Here is a 27,063-nt window from a genome sequence, read left to right as displayed (position 1 = left end):
ACTCGCCCTATATAAGCACTTACTGTCATGTTAACAGGGTAGTGATGCGCCGTCAGAACAAAGAGTGCATTTAGGTGCTGGAGTGACCCCCTCCAGCGAGTTTCATTGCTTGGGAGTTTTTGGTACATGATGCATGGAATCAGCATAGGATGGTACTGTGACTTCAGCTCCAGGGCAGGGTGAGCAAACCAGCTGCACAATGGCCGACGCCGGGGAGTATGACTATCTGATCAAGCTGCTGGCGCTGGGGGACTCGGGAGTGGGCAAGACCACCTTCCTCTACAGGTACACCGACAACAAGTTCAACCGCAAGTTCACCACCACAGTGGGGATCGACTTCAGGGAAAAGCGAGTGGTGAGTGGGTGGTGCACTGGAAAAACTCGACAACTGTTATCTTAATTGCATTATAAAATAAATTGTCTTTATTGCTATACAGGTACATAAATATGTCATACATACATGTCACAACACAACTGTATTCTGGGAGCATCTTGCCTCTGTAATGTGATGTATTTCCTGTTGAAACAGGGTATTGGGGGCGGGGGGCGACATAACGTGGAGATCATGCAACAGCTTAAATCAATGGGTTTTTCAGTTGGGGAAAGAAATAATGTTTTATGTGGTTGAAGGGCGGTCCTGGTACACGATGAAGTCACCACTAAACATTTTCAGTTTTCCAGGAAGTAGAAGTAATAAGATTTTGAACTAGAATTGCATGAAAATTTGCGTTTATTTGTTTTGGTTTTTAGCAGAATTTGTAAAATATGTGTATGGTATGAGAGTTAAAGGGCCTAAAAAGGCATAATAATAATAATAATAATAATAATAATAATAATTTCAGTGTGACTTTAAAGGCTACAGTATTACTTGTTGTTTATAACTGACAATGTCTTTGTCATGTGTCTTAAAATATCCTCCAGCACAGAAGTGTGTAGAGGTTGTCACAGCTCGGGAGCAAACCAGTGTTTTATGTCTTTGCATGCAAGTCACATGTGTTGGCCTGTGATGCTTTGTGCTTTGCGTCAGATGTACACGGGGATGGGTGCTGATGGGACCACCGAGAGGAACTTCAGTGTTCACCTTCAGCTCTGGGACACAGCGGGACAGGAGAGGTATTCACACCCTATGACTAGATGTTCACTAAAGATTTCAGTTGAGCTCCTCTTGTTATTTCGTGTCCCTTACATTCACCACCACATATACGGTGTGTATACTGTATATAATTTACAAGTATTTTGATAGACTTGGGAAATCTAGAAAGGGTAATTTTAAGTTGTGTAATAAAAGCTTTGCACTCCTCCTCAGGTTCCGCAGCCTCACCACAGCTTTCTTCAGAGACGCTATGGGCTTTCTGCTGATGTTCGACTTGACCAATCAGCAAAGCTTCCTCAACGTCAGGAACTGGATGAGTAGGTGTCATCCAAGTAGCCTGTTGTGTTGTAGATCGATGGTCTGGCTTCAGTCAGACTGCCTCTATCACACTTCAAACCTGGTCTCCCTCAGTCAAGAGTATGCTATTAAAAATTAAAAATGTATTCCCTCTTGTTGCAAAAAGTGAGATGTAAAGTTCACTATGTCAGTCAGCCTAGTGAGCCTACATGATAACCTTCAAAACTTGAACATTTATTCATCGACTGATGGCTGACGGACTGTAATGCCGTGCTTAAAGATGAAACGGTATGAAAATTTCATTTCACGATAGTGACCGAAATTATCAGTATTATCGTACTGAAAATTTTCAAAAAGTACTGATGCACTCATTTCGCCCAAGTTTTATATTGAAAACTGGTTGATGAGTGACAGCATTTACCGTTTTTCACAGAGCTGTAATCACGGCAACACGGTATTCATAATAACATGCCTTTAATGATAATGAAAATGTAAACGGTAATACTAACCGTCAGGAATTTGATCACCGATTATCATTAAACCGGTACTCGTTTCATCCCTAGCTGTGCGCTTGGTGTCCTAACTGGCAGACATGGGTTCAAATTTGCTCTGTTGCACACATTAATTAGCGCTATATGGGAGTAAATGATTGTCTCTGTGTTGGTTCAGGTCAGCTACAGGCTAACGCGTACTGTGACAGCCCAGACATCGTGCTGGTGGGTACCAAGGCAGACCTGCAGGACATGAGAGATGTTCATGCCAGGCAGGCCAAAGATCTGGCCGACAGATATGGGTGAGGCATAAATTGCTATTATCTGTGGGCGAGTGTTTAGATAAATATACATCTTCTATGTGTGGCGGGGCGGGTGTTTTTTTTGGGGTTGCCATGGGCCAAAATAAATCATCTGGGATGAAAGTGGCCTTCTCACCCACGTCCACCCCTTCCCTTTCAACACATTGTTGCACCTATTTGCATTGGTGCAAGTTACATCAGAAATCTATTTGGAAACGTGAATCAAATTAAAAGCATATGGCCACTTTGATTTGGCAGTGATTTCCCTCAGCTGAACCACATCACACAAATATCTATAACTTGCTTCACGCGCACAATCCACAAAGATCAGTGGTTCTCAAAGCGGTCACAGGCTTCTTATTCAGAGTGACGGCTCACCCCGAAACATTATTTTCCCCTTTTCATTTATAGTCCATGGGCCAAAGCCCAAAATTTCACTTATCGGTATCACTCAAGGTGGCAAAATCTAGTCAAATTTTTTGAAAAGGTACATGTCCATAGATGATATTTTGGTATGATAACCTTTGCTAAGTGGTAGCTTTGTCACAGTTATCAGCACATCAAGTTAACCACCCCCTACAATAAATTGGTATCTAGGCGCTGGTGCATATCCTACTTTAGGCTCATTTTCAGGACCTTTACTCATGTTTTATGAAGGTATGTTTGGTCTAATTTTAAAGGGTAGACTCATATGTTCATTTAAGCACAGTTGTGAGTTTGTCTAATAAACATAGAGGTCACATGGGCTCTTCAAATTGTCAACAACATTCATTTTTCCACCATTTCTGCCTAAACTATAGTCTTTATTTGAGCATTATGATATGTAGGAACATCACTGACACAAATAACAAAACCTGAAATACTCACAGGACTAACAACTTAGGAAATGTATAATCTTCCCATATTATCCCACAATGAAGGCTGATTGTGGGCCTTAAAGTAGAATATGAACCCGGGCCAGAATCTTCACTAATTGGTACCACCCAAGTTGGCAAATTCTAGTTTTGTATTTTGAAAAGGTCTGTACCTTTAGATATTTCAACTTGATAAACCTTCCCAAGTGGTATCTTAGTCACAGTTAACCCTCAATTACACCAAACGTTGATCCAAAGAAAGAGACAATCTTGTCACTTTATTTGAATAGAACACCACTATCACAAATATAATATTAAACAGTCAATTTTTTTTCTTCTTTTTTCTATTTTTTTTAGACCCCATTAGTCCTAATTTTTTATTTATTTATCTTGGTTGCTGCTCCACCCTCTGCCGATCTGGGGAGAGCTGAAACTGGCTCCATGCTTCCTCCGAGACATGGGCAGTGTAGTGTAGACAGCCGCTTCTTTTCACCTGACGGGAAGCTTCACCGGTAGGACATAGCACGTGGGAGGATCACGCTATTCCAATGAGTTCCCCTCCCTCTGAACAGGCGCCCCGAACGACCAGAGGAGGCACCACTTCAGTGACCACGATATTGCATGTTTTGGTGAGGGGTTCGTATATGAAGGAAACGCCCAGGGGGCACGGGGAGAACATGCAAACTCCACACAGAAAGGCCCTTTTGACGACCCCACCCGGGCGGTGTGCACTCGAAGACATTTGGTGCAGAACAGCAGGTAGCAAAGATTGTTGGCATCACATACACTGGATGACGGTGCATACGTCCTGCAGACAAATTATTCCATATTGGAAAGATTATGGTAGACCAGACAATTGAGGAGACCATAAACAAGGACAATCAGACTGCTGGAGGAACCAAGAGTTTCAGCCTGAAAACTGGTGCAGTCACTTCAGTATCTGAGGCAGCTCAGGGACATGAGAGGCAACAAGTCCACAGACTGTTTCAGTCATCACGATCTACAGAAGCCCAGAATAGAGAAGGATAGGGCAGATGTGAATGCCTTTGTAGAGCTTATGGAGAAAAGCTGGGTAAACCCTCTAGGTCCAGATCAGTCTAATATCATCAGTCTTTCCACAGGAATTGCTGTGTCACCAAGTCAAGTCAGTCAAGTCAAGTTTATTTGTATAGCCCTAATTCACAAGCATGTCTCAGAGGACTTCACATAAAATATGTCTAGCTAATTCTAGCTGACACAACAGTAGCAATTACAGTAGTAATAATAACACTTTGAACAATCATATAGAGAAAGAGTAACCAGCAACCAAGTTCCATGACAAAGTGAGGAAAAAAAGAATCTGAAGAGATTCTCAGTCATCACAAAAAGAGATAGAGGAAACAAAACACAAAACAAGGAGCTGGTCTTGAAACCAGATAGAAATATTTTTGGGCATATGATCATTGCTTCGCAAAATAAAGATCTCCACATTGAAGATGTCATGGGGCTCATGGTCCACTGCCTTGGTCACTTTCAATCCAGATGTCTCATTGCGGAAAACCAACAAAGCCGCTGCACTCGCTAGAGAAATCAACATTAGCAGTTGAAGATATTGGAGACCACTCATGCTGAAAGATGATGGCAAGACTTTTGGAGAGATTTCTTGTTCTTTTCTCTCTCTTTTTTCCCCCCGATTTTTTTTAATCCCATTTTTATCCCCCATTAGTGCTAATTTAATTTATTTATCTTGGTTGCTGCTCCACCCTCTGCCGATCTGGGGAGAGCCGAAAATGGCTCCATGCTTCCTCCGAGACATGGGCAGTTAGCCAGCCGCTTCTTTTCACCTGACAGGGGAAGCTTCACCGGTAGGACATAGCACGTGGGAGGTTCACGCTATTCCAACCAGTTCCCCTCCCTCCGAACAGGCGCTCGTAACGACCAGAGGAGGCGCCACATTAGCAACCAGGATATTGCATGTTTTGGTGAGGGGTTCCTATATGAAGGAAACCCCCAGGGGGCATGGGGAGAACATGCAAACTCCACACAGAAAGGCCTTTTTGTGGGCACTCGAGGACATGCACGCATTCCTTCAGCGCTCACAGCGTCCCAGGTGAGAATCGAACCCAGGACCTTCTAGCTGTGAGGCGACAGCTCTACCACTGAGCCACCATGCCCCCTGAGATTTCTGGTTCTGTGTTGAACCTAGCTTTGCATGAAGGAGAAAGAGTAACAGTTACTCTTTCTCTCTCTTTCAGTTACTCAGTAACTGAATAGATGTGGTGTTTGATGTGTACTGGAAAACATCAATCAAGAATGCCGAGAGATGCAGTTGTGGTTCAGCAAGTAGTAGCACTCAATGGAAGAACATTGCCCCAGGACACAATGTCGTGCAGTGGAGAAAAATGTTATGTAATCCAGACAGGAAAACTGCCTTGATAACATTCATCGTGGACCAGTGAAAGCTGCCACAGAACTGGGTAAAGCTTCATGACAAGCAGCTATTTGCAACCTGTGGAGAGACATGCTATTGTCTCAACAAAAAAGATTGTAATGTTGTTGAAGAGCTAAAGTCTTCCCATGAGGAGGCGAATACCCGTATGCTCCCCCTGGATGTAGAAGTTGCCGTGGCCCTGGATGACTATGATGATAATGATGATAATGAATAAAACAGATTATGAATACTGTTTAATATTATATTTGTGATAGTGGTGATGATAAAGATCATTGGTTAAATAAATGATTGAAAGTTAGAATTCTTGATTCTTTTCTATCACATGTTCTGTTCAAATAAAGTGACACGATTGTCTCTTTCTTTGGATCAACATTTGGTGTCATTGTGGGTTAACTGTGACTAATATACCACTTGGGAAGATTTATCAAGTTGAAATATCATCTACAAAACTAGAATTTGTCAACTTGGGTGCTACCAATTAGTGAAAATTCTGGCCCGGGTTCATATTCTACTTTAAGGCCCACAATCAGCCTTCATTGTGGGATAATATGGGAAGATTATACATTTCCTAAGTTGTTACAGTCCTGTGAGTATTTCAGGTTTTGTTATTTGTGTCAGTGATGTTCCTACATGTCACAATGCTCAAATAAAGACTATAGTTTAGGCGGAAATGGTGGAAAAACGAATGTTGTTGACACTTTGAAGAGCCCATGTGACCTATATGTTTATTAGACAAACTCACAACTGTGCTTAAATGAACCTATGAGTCTACCCTTCAAAATTAGACCAAACATGCCTTCATAAAACATGAGTAAAGGTCCTGAAAATGAGCCTAAAGTAGGATATGCACCAGCGCCTAAATACCAATTTATTGTAGGGGGTGGTTAAATTAATGTGCTGATAACTGTGACAAAGCTACCACTTAGCAAAGGTTATCATACCAAAATATCATCTATGGACATGTACCTTTTCAAAAAATGTGACTAGATTTTGCCACCTTGAGTGATACCGATATCTGGTCTGGCCCATGGACTATTAGTTTCATTGATTAGATTATAAGAGCGGTACTAGAAGCTGAAAACGAATTCAGTATTTCACAAAACAAAACAAAACACATATTACAGTAATAATACATTTGTAAAGTACAGGGCCGCTGGAAGTCACTTTAAGCAGGGGGTGCTGGGAGGAAGGGACTCTCTTGGTGTGTTTTTTTTTACCTTTTTTTGCCATATTTAGAGGAATATCTCATTTTAAATTAACATTATGATACTGTTGTGATGTAATTATACAGTATTTTCTCCTTTTCTCACTCATTCAGAGCAAAGAGGGAGATATATAGCATGATGATAATGCTCTATATCTCCCTATTTGCTCTGAATACACCAGTTAACATGACACAGACTTAACATGATAGAAATATTATCAGCAAACTTAATGACTAGACTCATTATTCTGATCTGAATGGCATATATCAAGAAATATTTACTCCTCTCTTTGCTGTATAGTGGGAGGTGCATTTTTGAGTAGGCTATTAAAATAGCATGTCAAGTTCACATTTCTTTATTGCCAGATTAAACAATTCGTATTGGTTGTTGGTTGGTTCAACACAACTTCTTCTTCTCTAGCCTACAAGCATGTAACTTCCTTGATTGTTATTGTTGATAATTCTATTTAAATAGGCTACATTTTCAGTATATCAATAATGCAATCATTTCCCAAAACATTCTTAAACAAGAAAGGAACATAGTGCACTGCAAAATATTTTTAATTACATTTGTAAAAAAGAAAAGAAAAAAAAAAGGAAAAAATCTAGGCAGCACCCCTACTTCCCGCGGCCCTGGTAAAGTATGAATATGTGTTGTTGTTCTTTTGTGTGCCCCCCCCCCCCCAATAAATCATCAGGTGACTCCCCCCACCCCACCCCCACCCCCCCTGAAATGATCCCGTGACCCACTATTTGAGAACCACTGAATTATGCTGTAGATAGGTTTGCATTTGCCCCATGTCGCTTATTTCTATCAGTTCACCAGTAGATGGAGGCACTGAGCTGCACCGCTCATAAACACAGTGAATGTGGCTTTCCGAGATCAAGCCAAGATGAACCAAGATCAATGTGAGTCCTCTCTCTCCTCTCCTCTCCTCTCCTCTCCTCAGGATCCCCTACTTTGAGACGAGCGCGGCCACAGGTGCTGAGGTGGACCAGGCAGTGACCACCCTGCTGGACCTGGTGATGAAGCGGATGGAGCAGAGCACAGCTGGGGGTCACATGATCGAACCCAACGGCAGCCCTGTCGCCAGCCACGAGGTGGAGGAGGCCCCCATCAGGAAGTGGTGCGCCTGCTGACTGATTGATGGAATTGATTTGATCATTCCTAAAAAGATATGCGGACATGATAGCACCCTGTCATATTTGCCCCAGGTCACACTGTATTTTGAGATTGTCTGGGGTGCTGGCTGGGTGGGGCTTGCTCAGATAAACACAGCAGATTATTCCAGATGCTAAAATGAACCAAAATCCACATTTGAGAGTAGTAGAGCTTTGACAGCTGGCCCTACTGTTTATACAGTGTGTTTTCCTCTCTTGGTATTTGCTGCACTGTAATGCTATTTATTCCACAACCTGTGTATTGTTCGGTGCCCATATTCAAATGTTTCAGGAAAGCACAGTACAGTGTGCCGCACAGTCAAATCCCTTTTTTGAAATATGTAAATAGGAACTGGAAATAGATCCTGCTGAAAAACTGGGATCTGTGTTTTAACACGACACCAAGTTGGGTTCAGAAAAAGTCATATCAGAGAAAAATACTGTTTTTAATTTGACACATTGAGGCATTGATGGAAAGAATATGCAGGCACATAACATATTTATCATGGAGTATAATCAAAAAACATTTAGGTCATGGTTACATTTCGTTATATGGACAATAGTTTTTGTTAGAACAACCAAGATACAAAGTCCCTTACATGAGTTCTGACTTTTATACGACATGTACATAAGCAGCTAAGCCTTTTTTTTTATGGATGACGGAACAAAATTGCCATGCAGATTGAAGAAAGTACAAGAATGTTAAAGGGTTCCTGGAGCTGTGTGTCAAGCTGCATTTTCAATAAAGTCATTTTTATGTTGAAACGATGTATGCCGCTTGTCATGGGAAAAAGTAATGCACAGAAAGCTCTTACTCTTATTGTGAATGGAATTACAATATTCACAGATTCCATTAGTATCATTGTTTTACACACATTCTATATATTGGTTTTGAAAAGAGGGGGGGGGGGAATGTCCAGTTCATGGTGAGTGCTGGTGTGTTTGTCAAAGAACATAACTATTCTTAAGAGGACATTCATGGGGTCACAGACAGACAGTAGGCTACAATTCCACCGAAATGAAGCCAAAAAAGCCAAGTTTTTCATGATTACCACACAGTAGCTAGAATTCCCCTTTGTGCCACAACATCCTACATCAAATCAAGGAGAACGACAATGACATTCCATATTCCTCTACGATAACATGTACTAGTAGTTGTCATACAGCATCTGAAATCACCCCACATTATGGTAACCTTTTTCTCTTTGGTGTAGTTACAAAAACATTAAGTGTGACTATAGAATTGAGCTACTCTTTTAAATATACACATTCATGACGGTAACTAGATAGCCTAAGATTCCACTATTAAAACTTAAAATGTCAGATTTGTGTTTTTCGTGATGTGTGTTGTTGTTGTGATTGGGAGAGGAGACGTGTGAGTGATTAACCTCGCTGCACGGAGAAAAGAAACGGATCTGTATGCCTACCATGCTAAAGCTGAACAACAAAGGCATAATATACCACCACAGTACACTTGACTGACTAAAGCTCGACTTTCAACATGAGCACGTGTTGCGAGTCATGAGGGAATCATGGGGCTGGCTATCCCTGTTTGGGCCCAGTCTTCCTGCAGTCACCACCCCCCCCGACATGCCTGTCTGGTCCCTCCCCAACCCCCCCGACACGCCGGTCGACTCTGGTCCCCTTCAGTTCAGTTTGGCATGATAGGGTTGCCCTGTTTTCTGAGAAGCCAAGATAATCTAACGTTACAGATACAAAAATAAAGTCGGATCTTTGTTTCTGTCTGAGACGAAATGAGCAATAATAAGAGGTTTGGTCCCATGTGGAATATAGGAATAGGATTTTTTTTCTTCTTCTTCTTCCTCGAAACATCTCTCATATAAAGTCACTGGCAACATTCTAAGGAATATCATCAGGAATATAATATAAACAATAGCAAATAACTCAATTTTTACCCTCAAAACAATCTTCAAAAAGGTTGTACAAAACGTCCCAAAAAGATTTTGTTAGTGCCTCTTGCATGCAATGCCATTCAAATACTGGCTCATGCTCTTTAAACAAGATGCAGTAGGTCATTAAACAGTTCATTTCTCTGATCTGTGTCAAATATTGGAAGTGATATGGTTATGTGCTGAATAAATAACTTCCCCGCTGGCCAACAAAAACTCTGGTCAACAAAAGCTCTGATAACTAATCCCAATTCATGGATTCAAGGTGTCAGTTGTGGTTGAGTAAGAATGAAATGGTGGTCGACAACAATATCAGTTGTTGGTGTATATGACATATTTCAAAAAATGATGTGAGTGCTCAAACTGTTAGATAAACCGTATTTCCTGATAATGTTTTTGAAGATATTTTAAATGTCTTATAATCTCAGAACCTAATGTAGGCCTATACCTTTTTCTGAAATTCTGTATTATAATGATAAGATACTATTGTCCCTCCGAAAATAAGGTGAGTCTATGGCTTGTTGTTGGAATGTTGATTCTTATTCCAAAAGATTTGACGTGGACAGTCGTGCTGTCTTAGGACGATAAAAGACATACATACAGGTTCAGTATTGTAAACAAATACCATCTTCCAGAGCGGTGCCTGGTACCTCCAAAGCGGTGCCTGGCACCTCCAGAGCCGTGCCTGGTACCTCCAGAGCGGTGCCTGGCACCTCCAGAGCGGTGCCTGACACCTCCAGAGCTGTGCCTGACACCTCCAGAGCCGTGCCTGGCACCTCCAGAGCGGTGCCTGACACCTCCAGAGCTGTGCCTGACACCTCCAGAGCTGTGCCTGACACCTCCAGAGCTGTGCCTGGCACCTCCGGAGCGGTGCCTGACACCTCCGGAGCGGTGCCTGACACCTCCGGAGCGGTGCCTGACACCTCCGGAGCGGTGCCTGGCACCTCCGGAGCGGTGCCTGGCACCTCCGGAGCCGTGCCTGGTACCTTCGGAGCGGCGCCTGGTACCTCCGGAGCCGTGCCTGGTACCTCCGGAGCGGTGCCTGGCACCTCCGGAGCTGTGCCTGGTACCTTCGGAGCGGTGCCTGACACCTTCGGAGAGGTGCCTGGCACCTCCGGAGCGGTGCCTGGCACCTCCGGAGAGGTGCCTGATACCTCCGGAGCGGTGCCTGACACCTTCGGAGAGGTGCCTGGCACCTCCGGAGCGGTGCCTGGCACCTCCGGAGCGGTGCCTGGCACCTCCGGAGCGGTGTCTGGCACCTCCGGAGCGGTGCCTGGCACCTTCAGGGGAACATAGGACTGAACACAGGATTTGCACCTCCATCGAGGCATTGAATCTGATTACAAAAAAACACTGATCTAACTCCTTCCCTGAGACTAGGCAGTGATTAAAGTGTACAGAATCAGTATACCTTTTTTTTAAAGGCTTAATGGTAGCATTGTACCTCAATCGATACTTTGTTCTCTTTCAAAATGGAATTGGGAAGATCTGATTATTCGTGTACTTTCCACAGTTTGAATCCCCTGCGGACTCCAGTTAAGATAAATACACGACGTTTGTTCTACTCAATGACGTTTAGCCACTACCAGCAGCCATGCAAAGGAGGATCATGGGAAGCGAGTGAGCAGCACGTGTCTAACCTGAACACAACATTACCAAAGGAGCAACAACACAGCTGTGACAAGTCAATCATTTAGGTCCCCAGCGTCCTGGTGCGAAGAACCATGTGACTGGCCGAGAGAGGCTAGATGCAGTGTTGGCGACATGAGTGTGTGTCTTCTAGAATATGAGGGGGGGGGGGGAGGGTGTGTGTGTGTGTGTGTGTGTGTGTGTGTGTGAAATGTCTTAACGCTTATCATGCAATTGCAGGTGTGCGTCACAACAGATGAGCTGAGCTGAGTCGCGATGTATCTGGGCCACGGCGGGTCTCTGACATCGCCTCCTGACCGTCGGAATGTCTAAGCGCAGTGTGACAGACTGAGTTTGGTCACACCGTCCCCGTGCATCTTGTAGAGCAGCTTGAACTCGCTGGGCAGCTGGTGGGTCTCCTGCCACTTTGTGGTGAACTTGGTCCCTTTCTTGTCGTAGTAGTGGTAGGGCAGGTCTTTGCCCGTGTTGGGGTCCCAGCCGAAGGGCCAGAAGCCGTAGAGGTGGATCTCGTCGCACATGGCGGAGGCTAGAGTGTACATGAGGATTCCAGTGCTGAGCCGTTTGGGGGATAGGTTTTTAGTCTTCCAGTATCTGTGGGCGGATAAATGACCAAATTAGAACTTACAGAAACTAGGAACAAAATGGCTTCAGCGTTCTCTGAAAAACAAAAGCAGTATCTGATAACACTGTGAGGATAATACCACGAGTGATCCCTTCCATCTGAAATTCAACCTTTTCACTATATCTCATCTCTCTTATTAAGTCATTTTCTCCATCAGGTCTATTTGAAATGACTTTCTTCCCCCCATGTCGTTTAATGCTGTTGTGTTGTATTGCCATTTAGGTTCTGTTACCCAGTTGAGCTGTACAAAAACGAAACTAACAATAAAGTCAACATTGCGTGGTTGACGGACATTCTGGATTCAAAGGATGGAGAGGCTCAGATCCTCGAGAACCAACTCACTTAAGAAGTTTCTCGCTATTTGGGAGCCGTTTCTGGCCTACGTCCTCGACGAGGTTAGGGGCGGTGGGTGACTTGCCCGGCTGGTTTCTGTTGGACGCCTTGCGTGGGACCCCATGTGCGACATCTCTTACAAGTATATAAGCACCTTATACGGATGGTAGCACCACATTATGATAACTGTTGATATATGTATGTTTTGTTTGTTTGTTTGTTTTCCGTTACTGTGCCTGAGCTTGTTCATTTTTGTTCATATATATTGTTAAAATTGAAATAAATAAATAAAATAAAATAAGGTCAACATTGCTTACTTGTTGACGTCCTGCATGATATTGCCCGGCCAGGCCAGCTCGATCTTCAGTTGGCCCTTGTGCTCCACAAAGAAGTCCACCAGCGTCCTGGTTACTGTGGCCGAGGTGTGGAGGAAGAAGGCGGGGATCCACAGGATGGCGCCCTCCAGCTTCTTCAGGTTGAGGAAGAAGTTGTTCCTGTCTTGGATGGTCAGCAGGTTGTTGTAGTACCTCTCCAGGATGCTGGGGTTGAAGGTGGTCATGTTGGTCTTCCGGCCCACGTCCTTGTAGTAGACCTCCGTGGGCGCAAAGTTGCAGCGGAAGACAAAGTCGGCCTGGTCGATCTCGTTGCCGCAGCGGCTGCCCGTCAGGATGCCGCTGTTGCCCACCACGGCGCACACGTTGTAGTGCTTGTTGATGATGGGAGAGGTGTCCGGCAGCAGGGACTTGAAGTTGTTGCTGATGGAGAAGACATACTTGTGGCTGGAGTAGTCAAAGTGCATCAGCTGGCCCACGCGCACGCCGCTCTTGGTGAGGGAGAAGTTGTTGGCGATGTCAATGAAGGTGTAGATCTCTTTCCTGAAAGACAGGGAGGGGGAAATCCACCATAAAATACTTCAACACTGTTACTGGGGCTGGACAATACATCAATATTACGATATATCGATATCATGATATGAGATTAGATATCGCCTTAGATTTTGGATATCTTAATATCGTGATATGGCATAAGTGTTGTCTTTTTCCTGGTTTTAAAGGCTGCATTACAGTAAAGTGATGTAATTTTCTGAACTTACAGACTGTTCTAGCTGTTCTATTATTTGCCTTTATCCACTTAGTCATTATATCCATATTACTGATGATTATTCATCGAAAATCTTTTGTAAAACCAATAGTCAATTTAGTCATCCCTACAATATTGTTTCAATATTGATATCAAAAAATATTGTGGTATTTTGTTTTGTTCATATCATCCAGCCCTAACAGTTATTGGTGATGCACCTTGCATTTCTGTGTTAATTTTGTTGTTTGGTGGTGTCTTTTTCTTATTGGCCAAACAAGACAATGTAACATCACTTCCACATACTTCCTACATATTTCCAGCACCTACAATGGAGTTTAATAGCAGAAAACCTTCACCTATCTAAATCATCAACGGTAAATGTCAGGTTTGGAGTCAGTCCCTCAAGATAGAGCAAGGACCTCATTCTCGAGCATTTTTGCACCCACATTCACAATCATAATGGGAGGAATGCAAGTGAAAATATCAATTTCTCTTACGTGACCATAATCTACCCACAGCTGAATGTAACAAGCTCACATCCCTTCTCTGGGAATTAAAGGCAATCTTGGAAATAGATAAGGCAGGTTGCGGGGAAAGTGGGTACAACCAAAGAAGTAAATTACAACGCTTCATCACAAAATAATGGAGTGCATTGATTGAACGTCACAGATTGATGACATACAACCGTGTAACAGTATCCGAGGGTGAAGTGTTCCTTTAAAGATGCAATACTATAGTAATGTGATATGTTTTTTTTTTTTTTTGCTTCCCCCCTCCCTCATCAGGGAAGTCAGAGGAGGGGCCCAACTCCAGAGAGGAGCAGTTCCTGGAGCTGCTACAGGATTTAGTGTCTAAGGTACACCTCAGCAGGGCGGCTGCTTGCCAACACCGGATCCTCATATCATAACCGATAGGTCAAACTGTCCCTCTGACAGGAAACTGTCCTGTCCCTCTCACTGTGGACAGGCTGCGTATGGCATATCCTCAGGATGACAGAAAGCCTATTCAGGGATGCACAACCTTTCTGAGACTGTGACACTGCAAAAAAATAAAATAGAAAATCAATTCAAAATCTACATGAAATTAGGGAGTTATTGGGGAGAGGTTAAAACACTATCGCCCCCCCCCCCCCCCCCCCCCCCCGCCTTGATTTTTGACTACTCCTCTGTAATATAATATAATATAATATAATATAATGAAAGAGGCCGAAACTTTCCATCAATACCCCCAACAAAGACCCCCCAAAAAAGTAGGCTAATTAGTCTACTGGCATCTCCACGAATCAACTCATGAATATAATATCCCATATAAACCACCCTTTAATGGATCAAATCGATGGGTTTGGTTTCATGGTGATGGTGGTGTAACACAAAACAGAATAAGTTAAGAGCATGATCCTACCTTTGCTGATAAAAAGCGGTCCTATTGAATTTCCACCTGGAAGGTTTCCCTTGCAGCTCTTCGTTGAGGGCGTTCGTTAACGGGATGAAGGACGGGTCCAGGAAATTCATGGCAAACTGAGACCTGAGAACAACAATGTCGTTATGTAAAAATATATACTTGAGCAACAAAACGTGAATGTGGTATGATATGACATATGATCATGCCAGCCTTAGGTCATGCTGGCCAGCACCTCAATCAGACTACAAATCTCAGCACCTTGGACAGCTCTCCGGTTTTGATTGTAAAGGAGGCTGATGGAAGGACGGCCTATTCAAAACAAGGCTGAATGGAGGGAAAGCGATCCATTCCCCTTTATAAGCCTGTATCATGCAGTTTCCATTTGATTTATGCACACTACTAGGCCGGACTCCTGTGTTGCTGCAGGTTGCGTGCAGGCCTAATGTGGCTGTTTTTTTATGTTTACACAGCATCTCATCAAGCAAAAACAATTGTGCATTGAAATTAAAATGTACTTACCGAAATCCAGCATGGAACATGATCCTCGGACCCCCCATGTCATATTTAGAGGAGGAGAAGAAGCTGTCCTTTCTGATCGATACATAGCTAATCAGCGACAGGATGAGGAGAGCGACGCTCAGAATAACCAGACCCAGCGCGTTTGCGATGCGGACCATCTTGGGCAGGAGTATTATTTCATTCCCTGTTTGCGAGCGATACGTCGTCGGCATAGGAGGTTGTCATCTCTGGTCGATTTCATCGTTTCATATCGCGTAATAAAAATGGACGATGGTGGTCGGCTGCATGGTGATGCCGCGTCTCCGTCCTCTCTCATCCCTGCCTGTGACTGTGTGCGCCCCAGCCCCTGGCTCTCAGACCCCGCTGCAATCCCTCTCTCGGTCGGCAGCCAGTTTAATCATGAGATGGATCGGAGATGCGTGTCAACACATCCAGCCAGCAAAGACGCCCCCATCACCCAGCCCCCTCCCACCCGTACCAAGCCATTCAACTCGCAGCATAAAGGAATGATTGTCTAATAATAAAGTGAATGGGTTGAAAATAAATCCCTTCATGCCTCAGTTCACCACCATTAAAGTCGAAAATTCCGTATAATGCATTAGGCAAAGGCTTAATACAAAAAGCTAAATTAAGACAAAACTGTTATATAAAGAGGTATTTATTTATTTGGAGGGATTCATTCCCTGCAACATGTTTCATTTGAGACGTTGATATACAAGACACTAATGCATTCACAAAACAAATTTATATATTTTTCTCTTTTTTACATGTTATGTACATTTTTTTCTGTTTTTGAAAAAAAATTTTTTTACAATAGACTAATCAACATAACGTCCATTCACAATAATAGTTTTCCATCAAAATCTCCATGCATATACAGTCCTGTATTTTCACACTACGATATCATACATGTCACATTAGTTGTGTAGCTATTACACAAATTTGCACAATACGTATCGCTTTAGAGTATAAAAACTTGTTAAAAAAAGATACAAAGAAAAAAGTTGAGGATGTGCTAGTAGCAGGTCAACAGTTAGCGTACCGAGAAATGTTTCCATTGTACTGTAGTATGTTTCCTGGAATGTGTCAAGGTTGGACACGGACTGACACACATATCTTAAAAAAGACATTCGGATGTTCGGAAGCTGCCAATATATTGCAATTTTCAGTTTTGTGTGATTACAACAAAGAGAGAGAAAAATAAAAAATAAAAGGGAAACAGAGAACTGTATTAACACAGGCACTTGATGACCCAGACCTGTCACTTAGCTTCCTCACGGTGCACATGATATGGCAATACAAGAAAAAGGAAATCAGAAACATGGCGTCTGTGACCACATTAAAGTAGTTACACTTGAGGGGACAGTCACACATCTACCAGATGATGAGGAAGCACCATCACTTTCTGCAGTTGTGGAAGGCGGAGGGGAAAAAGGCTCCTTCGGCGTCGCTCCCCGGAGAGCCACACGGGCTGTCCTCTTCACAGCTCATGTCCTCACAGGAGTCCTCACTACGAGGGAGGAGGAGGAGATCATTAACGAGCCTGTGACACATTAACTTCAAAGGAGAAATCCTCCCTCAGACGCTCTCACACTGTTACCTATCATCAATCTGTCATGTTCAGTGCATCCCAGGTCTTCTTTTGTGATTAAGTGCAATTTACTTTTTTGGGAGAACCCACTTTGCCTCAATCTGCCTTGTCTACTTCCACTTCAGTTACTCATATATCCTACATTTCCCAGATTTCATTTTTGACACCCCACCCGACAGAGAACAGCTACTTATTGATTCAGCTACGCACCAGCCTCGAAAAAAATACGAGTGGTGGTCAACGCTGAGACAATGACTACGTTTACATGCACACAATATTCCACTGTTATTCGGAAAATGACAATATTCTGAATTTGATAATAAGGGTCATGTAAACAGTATTCCAGTTGCATTTTCCGATTTTGGCTTTTTTCCGAATTTAGCATTTTCGGATTAAGACGTGGTTTATTCCAGTATTATTCGGGTTTTAGGATTCTTTGATCATGTATACAGCGCATTCGGAATATGCGTCTCAATCAGGGTTTTTACTGCAGTTTGCGACGCATGTTGCCTGTTTGCGGTCAGCTGATGTGTGCTAGAAAGCACTACAAGAGGCGATATAATCATATAATCCATCATCTCTGGCATGCAAAAAGAAAAGTCCACATTTCTGATCGGGAGGAGATGAGAAACATCGATTTAAGGAGAGATATTTAAAGAGAGAGTGGTGCCCACGGAAGTCCAAAATGCTGCGAGGTAACAACGTATGCTACTATCCTGCCCCCCCCCCTCTCCCCTCTCCCCTCTCCCCTCTCCCCTCTCCCCTCTCCCCTCTCCCTCATGTGTCGGGGAGGACGAGCTACGGCTGCATGTAAACAGGAATATTAGTGGATTATTCATTTAGTCTGAATATTGTCATTTTCCGAATATGGGAAAAACCGGAATATTGTGTGCATGTAAACATAGTCAATAATTTTTTGATCCAGTTTGAATTGTGCCATGAAATACACGTGATTTCCCCTCAATTTAAAAGATAAAAGATAACTGCATCTCTAGAAAGTCGCTGCTGGTCGTAAAACTGATATGTAACGTTTGTACGATATCGCTCAATCAACTACATCCCTTGTCTCGCACAATAAACGTCACACCAACTCCAACATGGCGTTGTGAGAGTGAAGTCATTTATGCGACTGGTTGTGCATTATCTTTCTGATTTATAGAGTGCAGCAGTTTTACGACAAACTGCGACTTTCTTGACTTGCAAAGTTATAATTGACAAACGTGTGTGTGTACCTCATGGCATAATTCAAATGGGATCCAAAAAAATATCGTCTCTCCCCATTCACCAACATTTCTATTTTTCAGACGCTGGTGTGTGTCGGCCCTGACCAGAAGGGGGAGGGACTTTGGCTCTCTATTATTGCACTGAGCAGTACCTTTAGGTGGAGAGTGTGTTTCTAGTCAAGAATAAGTGAGGCTCACGTCCCTTACTCTATGCAACACATCTTGTGGCTGCTTTGCATTCTGGGCTATTGAGACTACTATCAGTGGAGAAATTAAAATCTCTTGCTCTTCTATGATCGATTTCTTCCTGTAGGATTGTTTAATGTCAGGGCAAAACGGGGGGTCTAGAAAGAAGCCCTAGCACTTCCATTGTAAGGCCATGTTCACATTACAGGCAGGCAAATCCGATTTGCTGCTAAAGTCATTATCTTGATTGGTTTCCCAAATCTGATTTGGGAGTGTGTCCGCACTGCCACAAATCTGATTTGGGCAAGTGTTCAAGTCGGATCTGTGTGTCCAGATGCAATGAGCCAACATACAATGTTTCTGGCAGTGTTTGCATGTCTGCTCTCCGCTCTTCAAGTCCCCGCCCCCTGCAAAAGACACTCTCAAATCTGATTTCTGTGATCAGCGCGTCCACACAGAAGTCACATCAGTCAAAAGCAGATTGGAAACTACCTCCCTATGTGGTTTGGGACAAGTGACACAAATCAGACTTGGAGCGTCCAGACTCATAAAACCAATCTGGATAGAATCATTAATAGGTCATTAAAGTTTACAAATCGGATTTGGCCTCCTAGTCTGAACATGGCCTAAGAGACCGACACCAAAAACTACTCAAGCTTGCAGATTTAAAAGTCATCAGTTTTGTTCTATGGGTGCCATGGCACTCTGGATTGATTATTTTGTCAATGTTTCATTATACAGTAACAGTGTTTTCAATCAAGAAAAAGTGCAGTAGGAGTGAAATGGAACTGGACTATTAACCTCTCGCTCTCATCCCAGCTGCCCTCAGGAATGGTTGGCAGGCCAGGTACACTGAAGTGATTGGCCTGCAGATTCTGTGCTGTCCGTCTGGACACGATCCAAACAAGCTTCTTGTTGTCTGGTTTGGTACATTCACTTGAGCAGTATTCGGCCATGCACTTGGCCACATGTTCCCTCCACTGGAGCAGCTCACTGTCACTGATCTGTGAAGGAAAGGAACAGAAAACAGCTGAGAGGCCGGCGAAAGAGAGGACAGAAATAGTCTTGAAATACGCGGTCACTGTGTGTCACACGTTTGTTTCCACAACACTGTATCTGCACATGACCAGGCAAGTAAGTCACATCATCACTGCATCGTAAGTCACAACATCACTGCATCTGCACATGACCAGGCAAGTAAGTCACAACATCACTGTATCTGCACATGACCAGGCAAGTAAGTCACAACATCACTGTATCTGCACATGACCAGGCAAGTAAGTCACAACATCACTGTATCTGCACATGACCAGGCAAGTAAGTCACAACATCACTGTATCTGCACATGACCAGGCAAGTAAGTCACAACATCACTGTATCTGCACATGACCAGGCAAGTAAGTCACAACATCACTGTATCTGCACATGACCAGGCAAGTAAGTCACAACATCACTGTATCTGCACATGACCAGGCAAGTAAGTCACAACATCATGGTAAATGGTATATGGCCTGCATTTATATAGCGCTTTTATCCAAAGCGCTTTAGAGTCAGGTACATTCACCCCATTCACACACTGATGGCGGCAGGCTACCACGCAGGGTGCTGGCACACCAACGGGAGCAATTTGGGGTTCAGTGTCTTGCCCAAGGACACTTCAACATGCAGACTGGAGGAGCCGGGAATCAAACCACCGACCTCTTTTATCCAAAGCGATTAGTGGAAGACCCGCTCTACCTCCTGAGCTACAGCCGCCCCTCATCACTGCATCGTAAGTCACAACATCACTGCATCTGCACATGACCAGGCAAGTAAGTCACAACATCAGCCATATAGCAGTGGTTCCCAAACTGTGGTAAGGGTTTGACGCGCGTCAGAACGCTCTTGGTGCACGTTCGGCCGTTTAAAACAACGGGTGGACTTCAAAACGCAAGCATCAGACACTCCCAGTGCGTTTGGGGCTTTAGTTTTCTGCCATGATTAGCATAAATATATGCTAATAAGCTATGAGAATAAGAAAGGCCTTGCTGGTTATTTGTCAAGAACACGAGAGACAACAGCACACATAATGAAGGACTAACTTGTGTCAATACATAGTCCTGATCATACCTTTAGGTGTCTTTGGAACTGCTTTACAATCTTCAACATGGTGCTGGACTGGAGGGCTTGAAACTCCTGAGCAATGAGGGACAGTGCCAGCACCGATGGCTGTGGCGGGAGAAAAAAACAACAGACTTTATGAGACCTGTGACTCGCAGTCAGTGTTGCTATGCTGTGAAATTGTCACCTGAGAACCATCCTTACTTTTGCCTTAGAGAAAGCAAGTCGGCATAAGCAGGCTTTTAGCTGGGCTTCCAGTCTCCCAATGCTTGGGATCTCCTCCCTTAAAATACAGAAGGAATCCTTGTGATTAGGGATGCACCGATATGAAAATTTTGGCCGATGCCGATAACCGATATTAACATTGCTGTTATGGCCGATAACCGATATTTACCGATGTCGATATGATCTGTATAAAACCACATTTTTATGATCATCACATTTTGTACATACTGAAAAACACATGTTAACACTGAATTTGAAAAAGTTATGCATTTCTTTATTTGCAAAGCCTTTGGAAAAGCCCATAAATCATAGATTTACTGCATTATTTCATATCAATGTGAAGAATTTGGCTGATAATGATAACCGATATTAACATTGCAACATCTGACCGATACCGATATGACCGATATGTTAAAAAATGACTAACATCGGCCGATACCGATATGATTGCCGATATATCGTGCATCCCTACTTGTGATCCTCCAGTATATTGCTCATGAAGCACAATCCTTTTGACCAACGTCATGCCAGGGTAATGCATCATCAATAATTACAAAAAAAATAAGACAATTAAAAGGTTTACCTTCCAAAAGCCAGGGATACAAAGGCTGAGTGGTAGAGGTGTAGAAAGGTTAAGGCTGTCACGGCTTTGGGCTCCAGGCTGAGCTTCTCGGAGATGATCTTCTCCATGCGACAGACGTCAGATACGGTGAACTTGCTTTGGCTGATGCGAATGAGTTCATGGGCGGGTGAGATATTGCACTTCTCCTCAACCATTTTGGCTGCAATGTGGAGACAGCAGACTCCAATACAGGGCAAGTGTTTGGGCTGCGCCTGTCAAGATACCACAACAGGGATACGCGAGTCAACATCACATGAGGCGATGTCAAATGAGGTCAGGACATTGTTGTTGTGCTCCTTTAAGACACAACAAAACCAAAAAAAGCTGAAAATACATATTACACATGTGGCTGTGCTGTTTTATTCAAATCACACCTTCATAATGGCGAGGAATCTGTCCAGCAGATTGACAGCTTGAACAAAAGTCTGGGTGCTGTAGCCAAAGAAATTGGTCAGGCCCCGCAGGTCCTCCACTTTGGCATTTCTGCATTTTGCTGATATGCCATTGTGATGCTGAAAACACACAATTGATTATTAGCTCAAAAGCACTGGGAAATAGCAGACATTTGCAAAACCATCTCCACTTGCTGCCTGCACAGTGCACACACAGCCAAAAATGTAAAAATAGGTCAGTGGGCTACCTGTGCAGGAGGCGACTCCATCATCTTCAGGCCAGCTTCCCTGGGAAGAAAGTTGTACTCTTTTGCACAACATGACTTCAGCTCTTGCAAGAGCAAGCTGTCAATGCTCTGAAGGTCCCTCATCCTGAAAAACAACATCATATTTCAGCGGCTCTGTGTTGAGGTCCAAGTGAAAACTCGAGAGGGGAGAAGAGGGCATTGTGGGACATTGTGTTGGTCTCCTAAACCACACCCACCGGGTGTCGATATCATGAAGTCGACCCACAACCTACTAAACCCAGATCATAAACCAGACCATAAATCAAAAACAAATACATAGAACAAGCCCGAGATAAACTAGTGAGAACTCATAATTATATACCGACTAAGATAACTGGAGAGAATTAAAGTAACATTAAACGTTAGCATAACGCTAGTGGGTTCCTGCGGAAGAACCAAAACTAGGTCAACTGTCTCACGCAAACATAACGCTAAAGCGTTAGCTACGATAGCTAATGTTAACGTTATTTGACTTCCCAGAATAGCTGGGCTTGGTTCGTTTGATTTAGTTCGCCCTTCCCTCAAAATATTCCTTAGCGTTAACCTAAAATCAACAACGGAGCCACAAATAACAAATGGCTGTGGGCGCGGCGGTCACTAGCCAGTAGCTAGCTAACATTAGCCAGCGTAAAATAGATTATGAAAGCGTCTCTAGTCTTTACCTTGCCCAAGAAGGCGACGGTGTACGCGACGATAATATACAGATCCTCAGTGCTTCATAATTTCATCTTGATTCCGTAGATGGATGGCAAATATTACAACTAAACAAAATAACTGCTGTCGACAGTAGGGTCCGACTCCGCCCCGTCCTCCCTGACCCGCCGAGTAAACAAACAACTGCTGACCTACTTCCTTTAAACTACAATGACCATCATGCACCACTTCTTCTTCTTCTTCTTTCTTATTTCCGGCAGTGTAAACGCTACATGGCGTATTACTACCCTCCTCAGGTTCTATACTTCAACTACGCCCACAATTGAGAAAAAATTAACTACGCATAAATAAATAAATAAAAATAAACATTATATCCTCTGGTACAACTCTGATTCATGCAGAAATTTCAGCACTGCCTCTGTGATCAACTGGTGGTTCTTATTCTTCAGGCCAAAGAAAGATTTTAGAGAGAAAGAAGAAACTCCGGTACTGTAACACAAAAAATGGGTAGTTACTGAGGAACGAGTAAGGAACGAACCATTAGTTCATGAATAGTTAATGATTAGTTAATGAGTAGTTGATAGTGAAGAAAGACTCCTCAATGTCTGCTAGCAATTTTATTTCCGACAAAGATGAGAACACCCTGCGGGTGACATAACATATATGAGCGAATGCATGACAAAACACTATAACATGAGTGAACACTGTTAACATACATCTTGTAACATAAAGCATATAAATATTAGCAGACTTACATCAAACAAGCAATCACATGCTGAAGAGAGAGGAGAGACAAAATGCACACTCTCACACGACCGGAAGGAAAAGGACGTGGCAACAACAACTCACTCTAAAGACTAACCTAGACTGTTCCACAGGCAGTACTGCACTGCCCCCTAGTGGCCGGGAGTACACTCCTGCATCCCCCCCAGACCGGGAAGCCACGAACCACCGCAGGTTAACGGTCTCAGTTCAAAGTCCATCGGCCGGTCTCCGGCTCGTAACGCTTAGGCGGCCCCCTAGCGCGGGCCGGGTGGGCGGGCCGTAGCGGCGACAGCGCAGGAAGAGATGCAGCAGGGGCGGGCCGCACTGGCGACGGTGCTGGGAGAATTGTAGCAGGGGCCACACCAGCGGGAACAAGGGGCGCGGGGAGAGACGTCGCCCCGCCTGAGGGCGCCAGCAGAGAGGGGCCCAAATCTGCATCACGGGGCCCGTCTGTCCACTCCCGTGCGTCACCCTGGGGCACCACCGGGCCAGGGGGGGTAGCCGGGGGCAGACATCCCAGGGAGGGAGGAAGCGGAGGAGGCGGCGACGGCAGCTGCTGGGTATAGGGGGCGACCGGCGTGTAGCCACGGAGGAACCGCCGATTGCGCAAAGTCAGACGTCCTGAACCATCGACTCTCACCCGATACTGATCGTGGCCAAGCGACTCTACCACCACCCCGGATCTGTCCCACTTGTTGGGGCTCGGGCCCTGCTGATTCTGGACGAACACCCTCTCACCGAGAGCCAGAGGGCGGAGCGGTCTCGAATGAGCCCCCAGAGACTCGGTAGTGCGGGACATCCGCGTACGAAGGGCATCCTCCTTCGCAGCCCATGCCTGACGCCAGAGCAGACGGATATGTGGGTTCGAAAACTTCTCAAGCCGGTTGACGAAGGAGAGCGACCCTCGAAGGGGGTGACCGAAGATGATCTGCGCCGGTGAGAGGTTGCAGTCCGGGTCGGGTGTGTTGCGCAGCTGTATCATCGCGCGCAGGAAGCGATCCTGGTCGAGACTGCCCGCCGGGCCAATGTTGGACACCAGAAGGCGCTTCGCAGTCTTGACAGCGACCTCCGCTCTCCCGTTGGACTGCGGGAAACTGACGGATGACACGCGATGCCTGATCTGCCACAGGTGGAGGAAGTCCTGAGTGTGGCTCGCCATGAACTCCGGGCCGCCATCGCTCGAAAGCTCCTCAGGCACACCAAAGGTACGGAAGAATGAGCGGAGGTGGTGAACGAGGCCAGCCGCGCCTCCAGCATCAGTCCCGGCCGCAGCGCCCAGGACCTCCACCCAACCCGAGAGCCGATCCCCGACGACCAGGTAGTGGCGGCCCCCGTAGTCAAAGAAGTCAGCAAAAAAAACCTCAAATGGGGCGGACGGTGGCGGAGATGGCAGAGGGGGCGTGGCCGCCTGTGATGGAGCGTTGCGGTTGCAGTCTGCGCACCCGTTCCTGACAGCGCGGATATCTTCTGACATTCCAGGCCAGTAGACTATGGCCCGGGCGTGCTGCTCCATCGCTGAAACCCCCTGGTGGGCAGCATGAAGGTGCCGAAGGACCCTCTCACGGAGGGACAGGGGAACCACGACGCGATCTTGGTACAGCAAGACCCCGTCCTGCGCGTAGAAGGAGTCACAGACCGGTGACAAACTCGCCACGGCAGGGTCATGCGCGTCCACCCCGTTCCCGTGCTCAATCATGCCAAGTAGGCGGCCGAGGGACGCGTCAGCCACTGTCTCTTGTGCGAGGAGGGGCCAGGAGACGGCGCCGAGCTCCTGAGCATCGGTGCGGATCGAAGCCATGAGCGCCAACTCCACGGCGTCAGGCACGCCTGGCGGTTCCAGAGAGAGGCCGTTAGCCGAGCCCGAGGGGGAAGGGTGCCTCGAGGCAGCGTCAGCGGCATGGTTGCTCTTGCCAGGAAGGTGCACAACCTCGAAACGCCACGGGAGGGTACGCTGCTTCAGCCTGAACAGGCGTGAGTTCGTGATCTCGTCGAGAGTGCGGTCCCCGAAGATCTTCACCAGGGGCTTGTGGTCGGTGACCACGACGAGGTTGTCGCATCCCTGCGTGAAGTATCGTGTCTGCTCCAGGCCCCAGGCCACGGCCAGGGCCTCCCCTTCAATAGCCGCATAACGCTGCTCCGCCGGGGACAGGAAGCGCGACCCAGCGAGTGTGATTCTCCAACCCCCCGGGCAGCAGTCCGGCACGCCTGAGGCACAGCTGCAATGCTGCTGGAGAAGGAAGTAGCCAATGCCTCGCCTGGACCAGTCGGGCGGAGGCAGGTGCGCTTCTGCATGTCGTAGATCTCCACACCTTCGCGAATGGCCGCAATTATGACATGCTTGGACGCCTGGAAGGCCTCCTCCAGCTCAGGTGACCACGAGAACTTGCAGCGTGGGCTGGGGAAGGGCTTGAAAGGGGCCATAGTGTCGCGCAACTGGGCGTAGTTAGTCACCTGGTTGACGAGGCCGAACCAGCTCCTGATATCCGTCGTGGAGACCGGGCGGGGGAAGTCCCGAATGGCATCCAGGTATTTAGGAAGTGGCTCGATAGTAGCCTCCGACACCCTGAAGCCAGCAAAATCAACGCTCCTCTGCGCAAATTGGAACTTGTCCGGGTTCAACACGACGCCCGACCGCCCGACATGTGTCAGGAAGTCGATGGTCCTCCACCAGTGCTGCTCCAGGTCGGTGTCGTAGTGGACCGTGTCATCCACGCAACGTTCCTTGCGTTCAAAGTCTGAGAGGACAGCGTCGAAACGGCGGTTGTAGCCATCACCCGACGACAGAAAACCCTGTGGCGCCCTGGTGTAACGCCACCGGCCAAAGGGAGTGATGAAGGTTGTCAGATGACGATCAGACTCGCGCAGGGGCACACTGTGATAACCGTTCCAAGCGTCCGTGACAGTCTTCCAGGTGCCCTTCGGAACACGACGTGCAAGGTGGAATGGGGACTCATTTGCGAAAGTCTCACGCTGGCAGAACTTATTGAGAGGGGAAAGGTCCACGGTTCTGCGGGGGGACCCGTCGTGCTTCCGGGTAACCACCATATGGTGGCACCATGTAACCGGCTCGCCGTATGGCACGCGCTCGATGACACCGAGGGCCTCGTCCCGGAGAAGGCCGTCGCGGACCTTGTGCTGCCAGTGGAGAGGCACACCGGCTGCGGTGTGGCATGCTTTAGGAGTGGCGGCAGGGTCCACGTGCATCTCGATGGGCGGCCCCTCCATGCAAGGCAGCGCCCGATGGGGGCACGTGTTAAATGTGGACGAGGCGTACCTCTCAAACAACCACCTCTTCATCTGGTCGTTGTTCTCAGGCGTGCAGGGGAATGGCAGTGCCGCGGAGCGCGACGAAGGGACAGCGCGCTGTGGGCACGAGCACCGGGCGCCATGGGTGTCATGGCCGTCGCAGCCGCCGTTGGCGTACCTCACTGCATTGACAGACAAGGGCAGGTCCGGCGAGGAGGGGGTGGCGGAATCGCGCTCGTCCCTGGGTTGCCCCGCACCACCTGTCGGGAAGTCCTTGGGCAGGAGGTCGAGGTTGAGCAGCGACCCATAGGAGAGGTACATGCCCCGGACCGAGCTGCTTACATACACCATGGAGCGGCAGGACGACCCCCCGCCGCTCTTGGGGACCGCAGAGAGTCTAGCGAAGAATGCGCCATCAATGGCT

General features: G+C 46.0%; 3 protein-coding genes across 4 annotated transcripts; 1 reads left to right on the top strand and 2 right to left on the bottom strand.

Moving 5' to 3' along the window:
• The first annotated feature begins 185 nt into the window (after positions 1-185).
• LOC310783550 (ras-related protein Rab-27B-like) lies at positions 186-8,846 on the top strand. The gene is made up of 5 exons (XM_083644437.1): positions 186-355; positions 1,028-1,113; positions 1,307-1,410; positions 2,060-2,183; positions 7,623-8,846. Exons 1-5 carry the CDS (start codon positions 200-202, stop codon positions 7,810-7,812), a joined length of 660 nt encoding a protein of 219 aa, XP_083500563.1. The 5' UTR covers positions 186-199; the 3' UTR covers positions 7,813-8,846.
• Positions 8,847-11,701: 2,855 nt separating this feature from the next.
• LOC310783622 (alpha-N-acetylneuraminate alpha-2,8-sialyltransferase ST8SIA3-like) lies at positions 11,702-15,506 on the bottom strand (the record flags this gene model as incomplete). The annotated part of the gene is made up of 4 exons (XM_083644524.1): positions 11,702-11,984; positions 12,666-13,223; positions 14,830-14,952; positions 15,349-15,506. The coding sequence occupies 4 exons, from the start codon at positions 15,504-15,506 to the stop codon at positions 11,702-11,704; spliced, it is 1,122 nt and encodes a 373-aa protein (XP_083500650.1).
• A 501-nt stretch (positions 15,507-16,007) lies between these two features.
• Positions 16,008-22,780, bottom strand: LOC310783057 (cyclin-G2-like; the record flags this gene model as incomplete). Of its 2 annotated transcripts, XM_083643842.1 has the most annotated exons (8): positions 16,008-16,858; positions 19,150-19,352; positions 20,458-20,556; positions 20,653-20,731; positions 21,257-21,501; positions 21,670-21,807; positions 21,936-22,059; positions 22,637-22,780. In XM_083643842.1, 7 exons carry the CDS (start codon positions 22,056-22,058, stop codon positions 16,747-16,749), a joined length of 999 nt encoding a protein of 332 aa, XP_083499968.1. In that variant the 3' UTR covers positions 16,008-16,746. The 2 variants fall into 2 exon arrangements, with proteins under 2 accessions (XP_083499968.1, XP_083499967.1); XM_083643841.1 differs by lacking the exon at positions 22,637-22,780 and having other exon boundaries at positions 21,257-21,507; positions 21,936-22,073.
• Positions 22,781-27,063: the final 4,283 nt, after the last annotated feature.

Source organism: Poromitra crassiceps (assembly GCF_964638095.1).
Source record: "Poromitra crassiceps genome assembly, chromosome: 10".
In the NCBI taxonomy this organism is placed as follows: Eukaryota; Metazoa; Chordata; class Actinopteri; order Beryciformes; family Melamphaidae; genus Poromitra; species Poromitra crassiceps.
The sequence above is the reverse complement of the archived record's forward strand: the minus strand, read 5'-3'. Positions and strand labels throughout refer to the sequence as shown.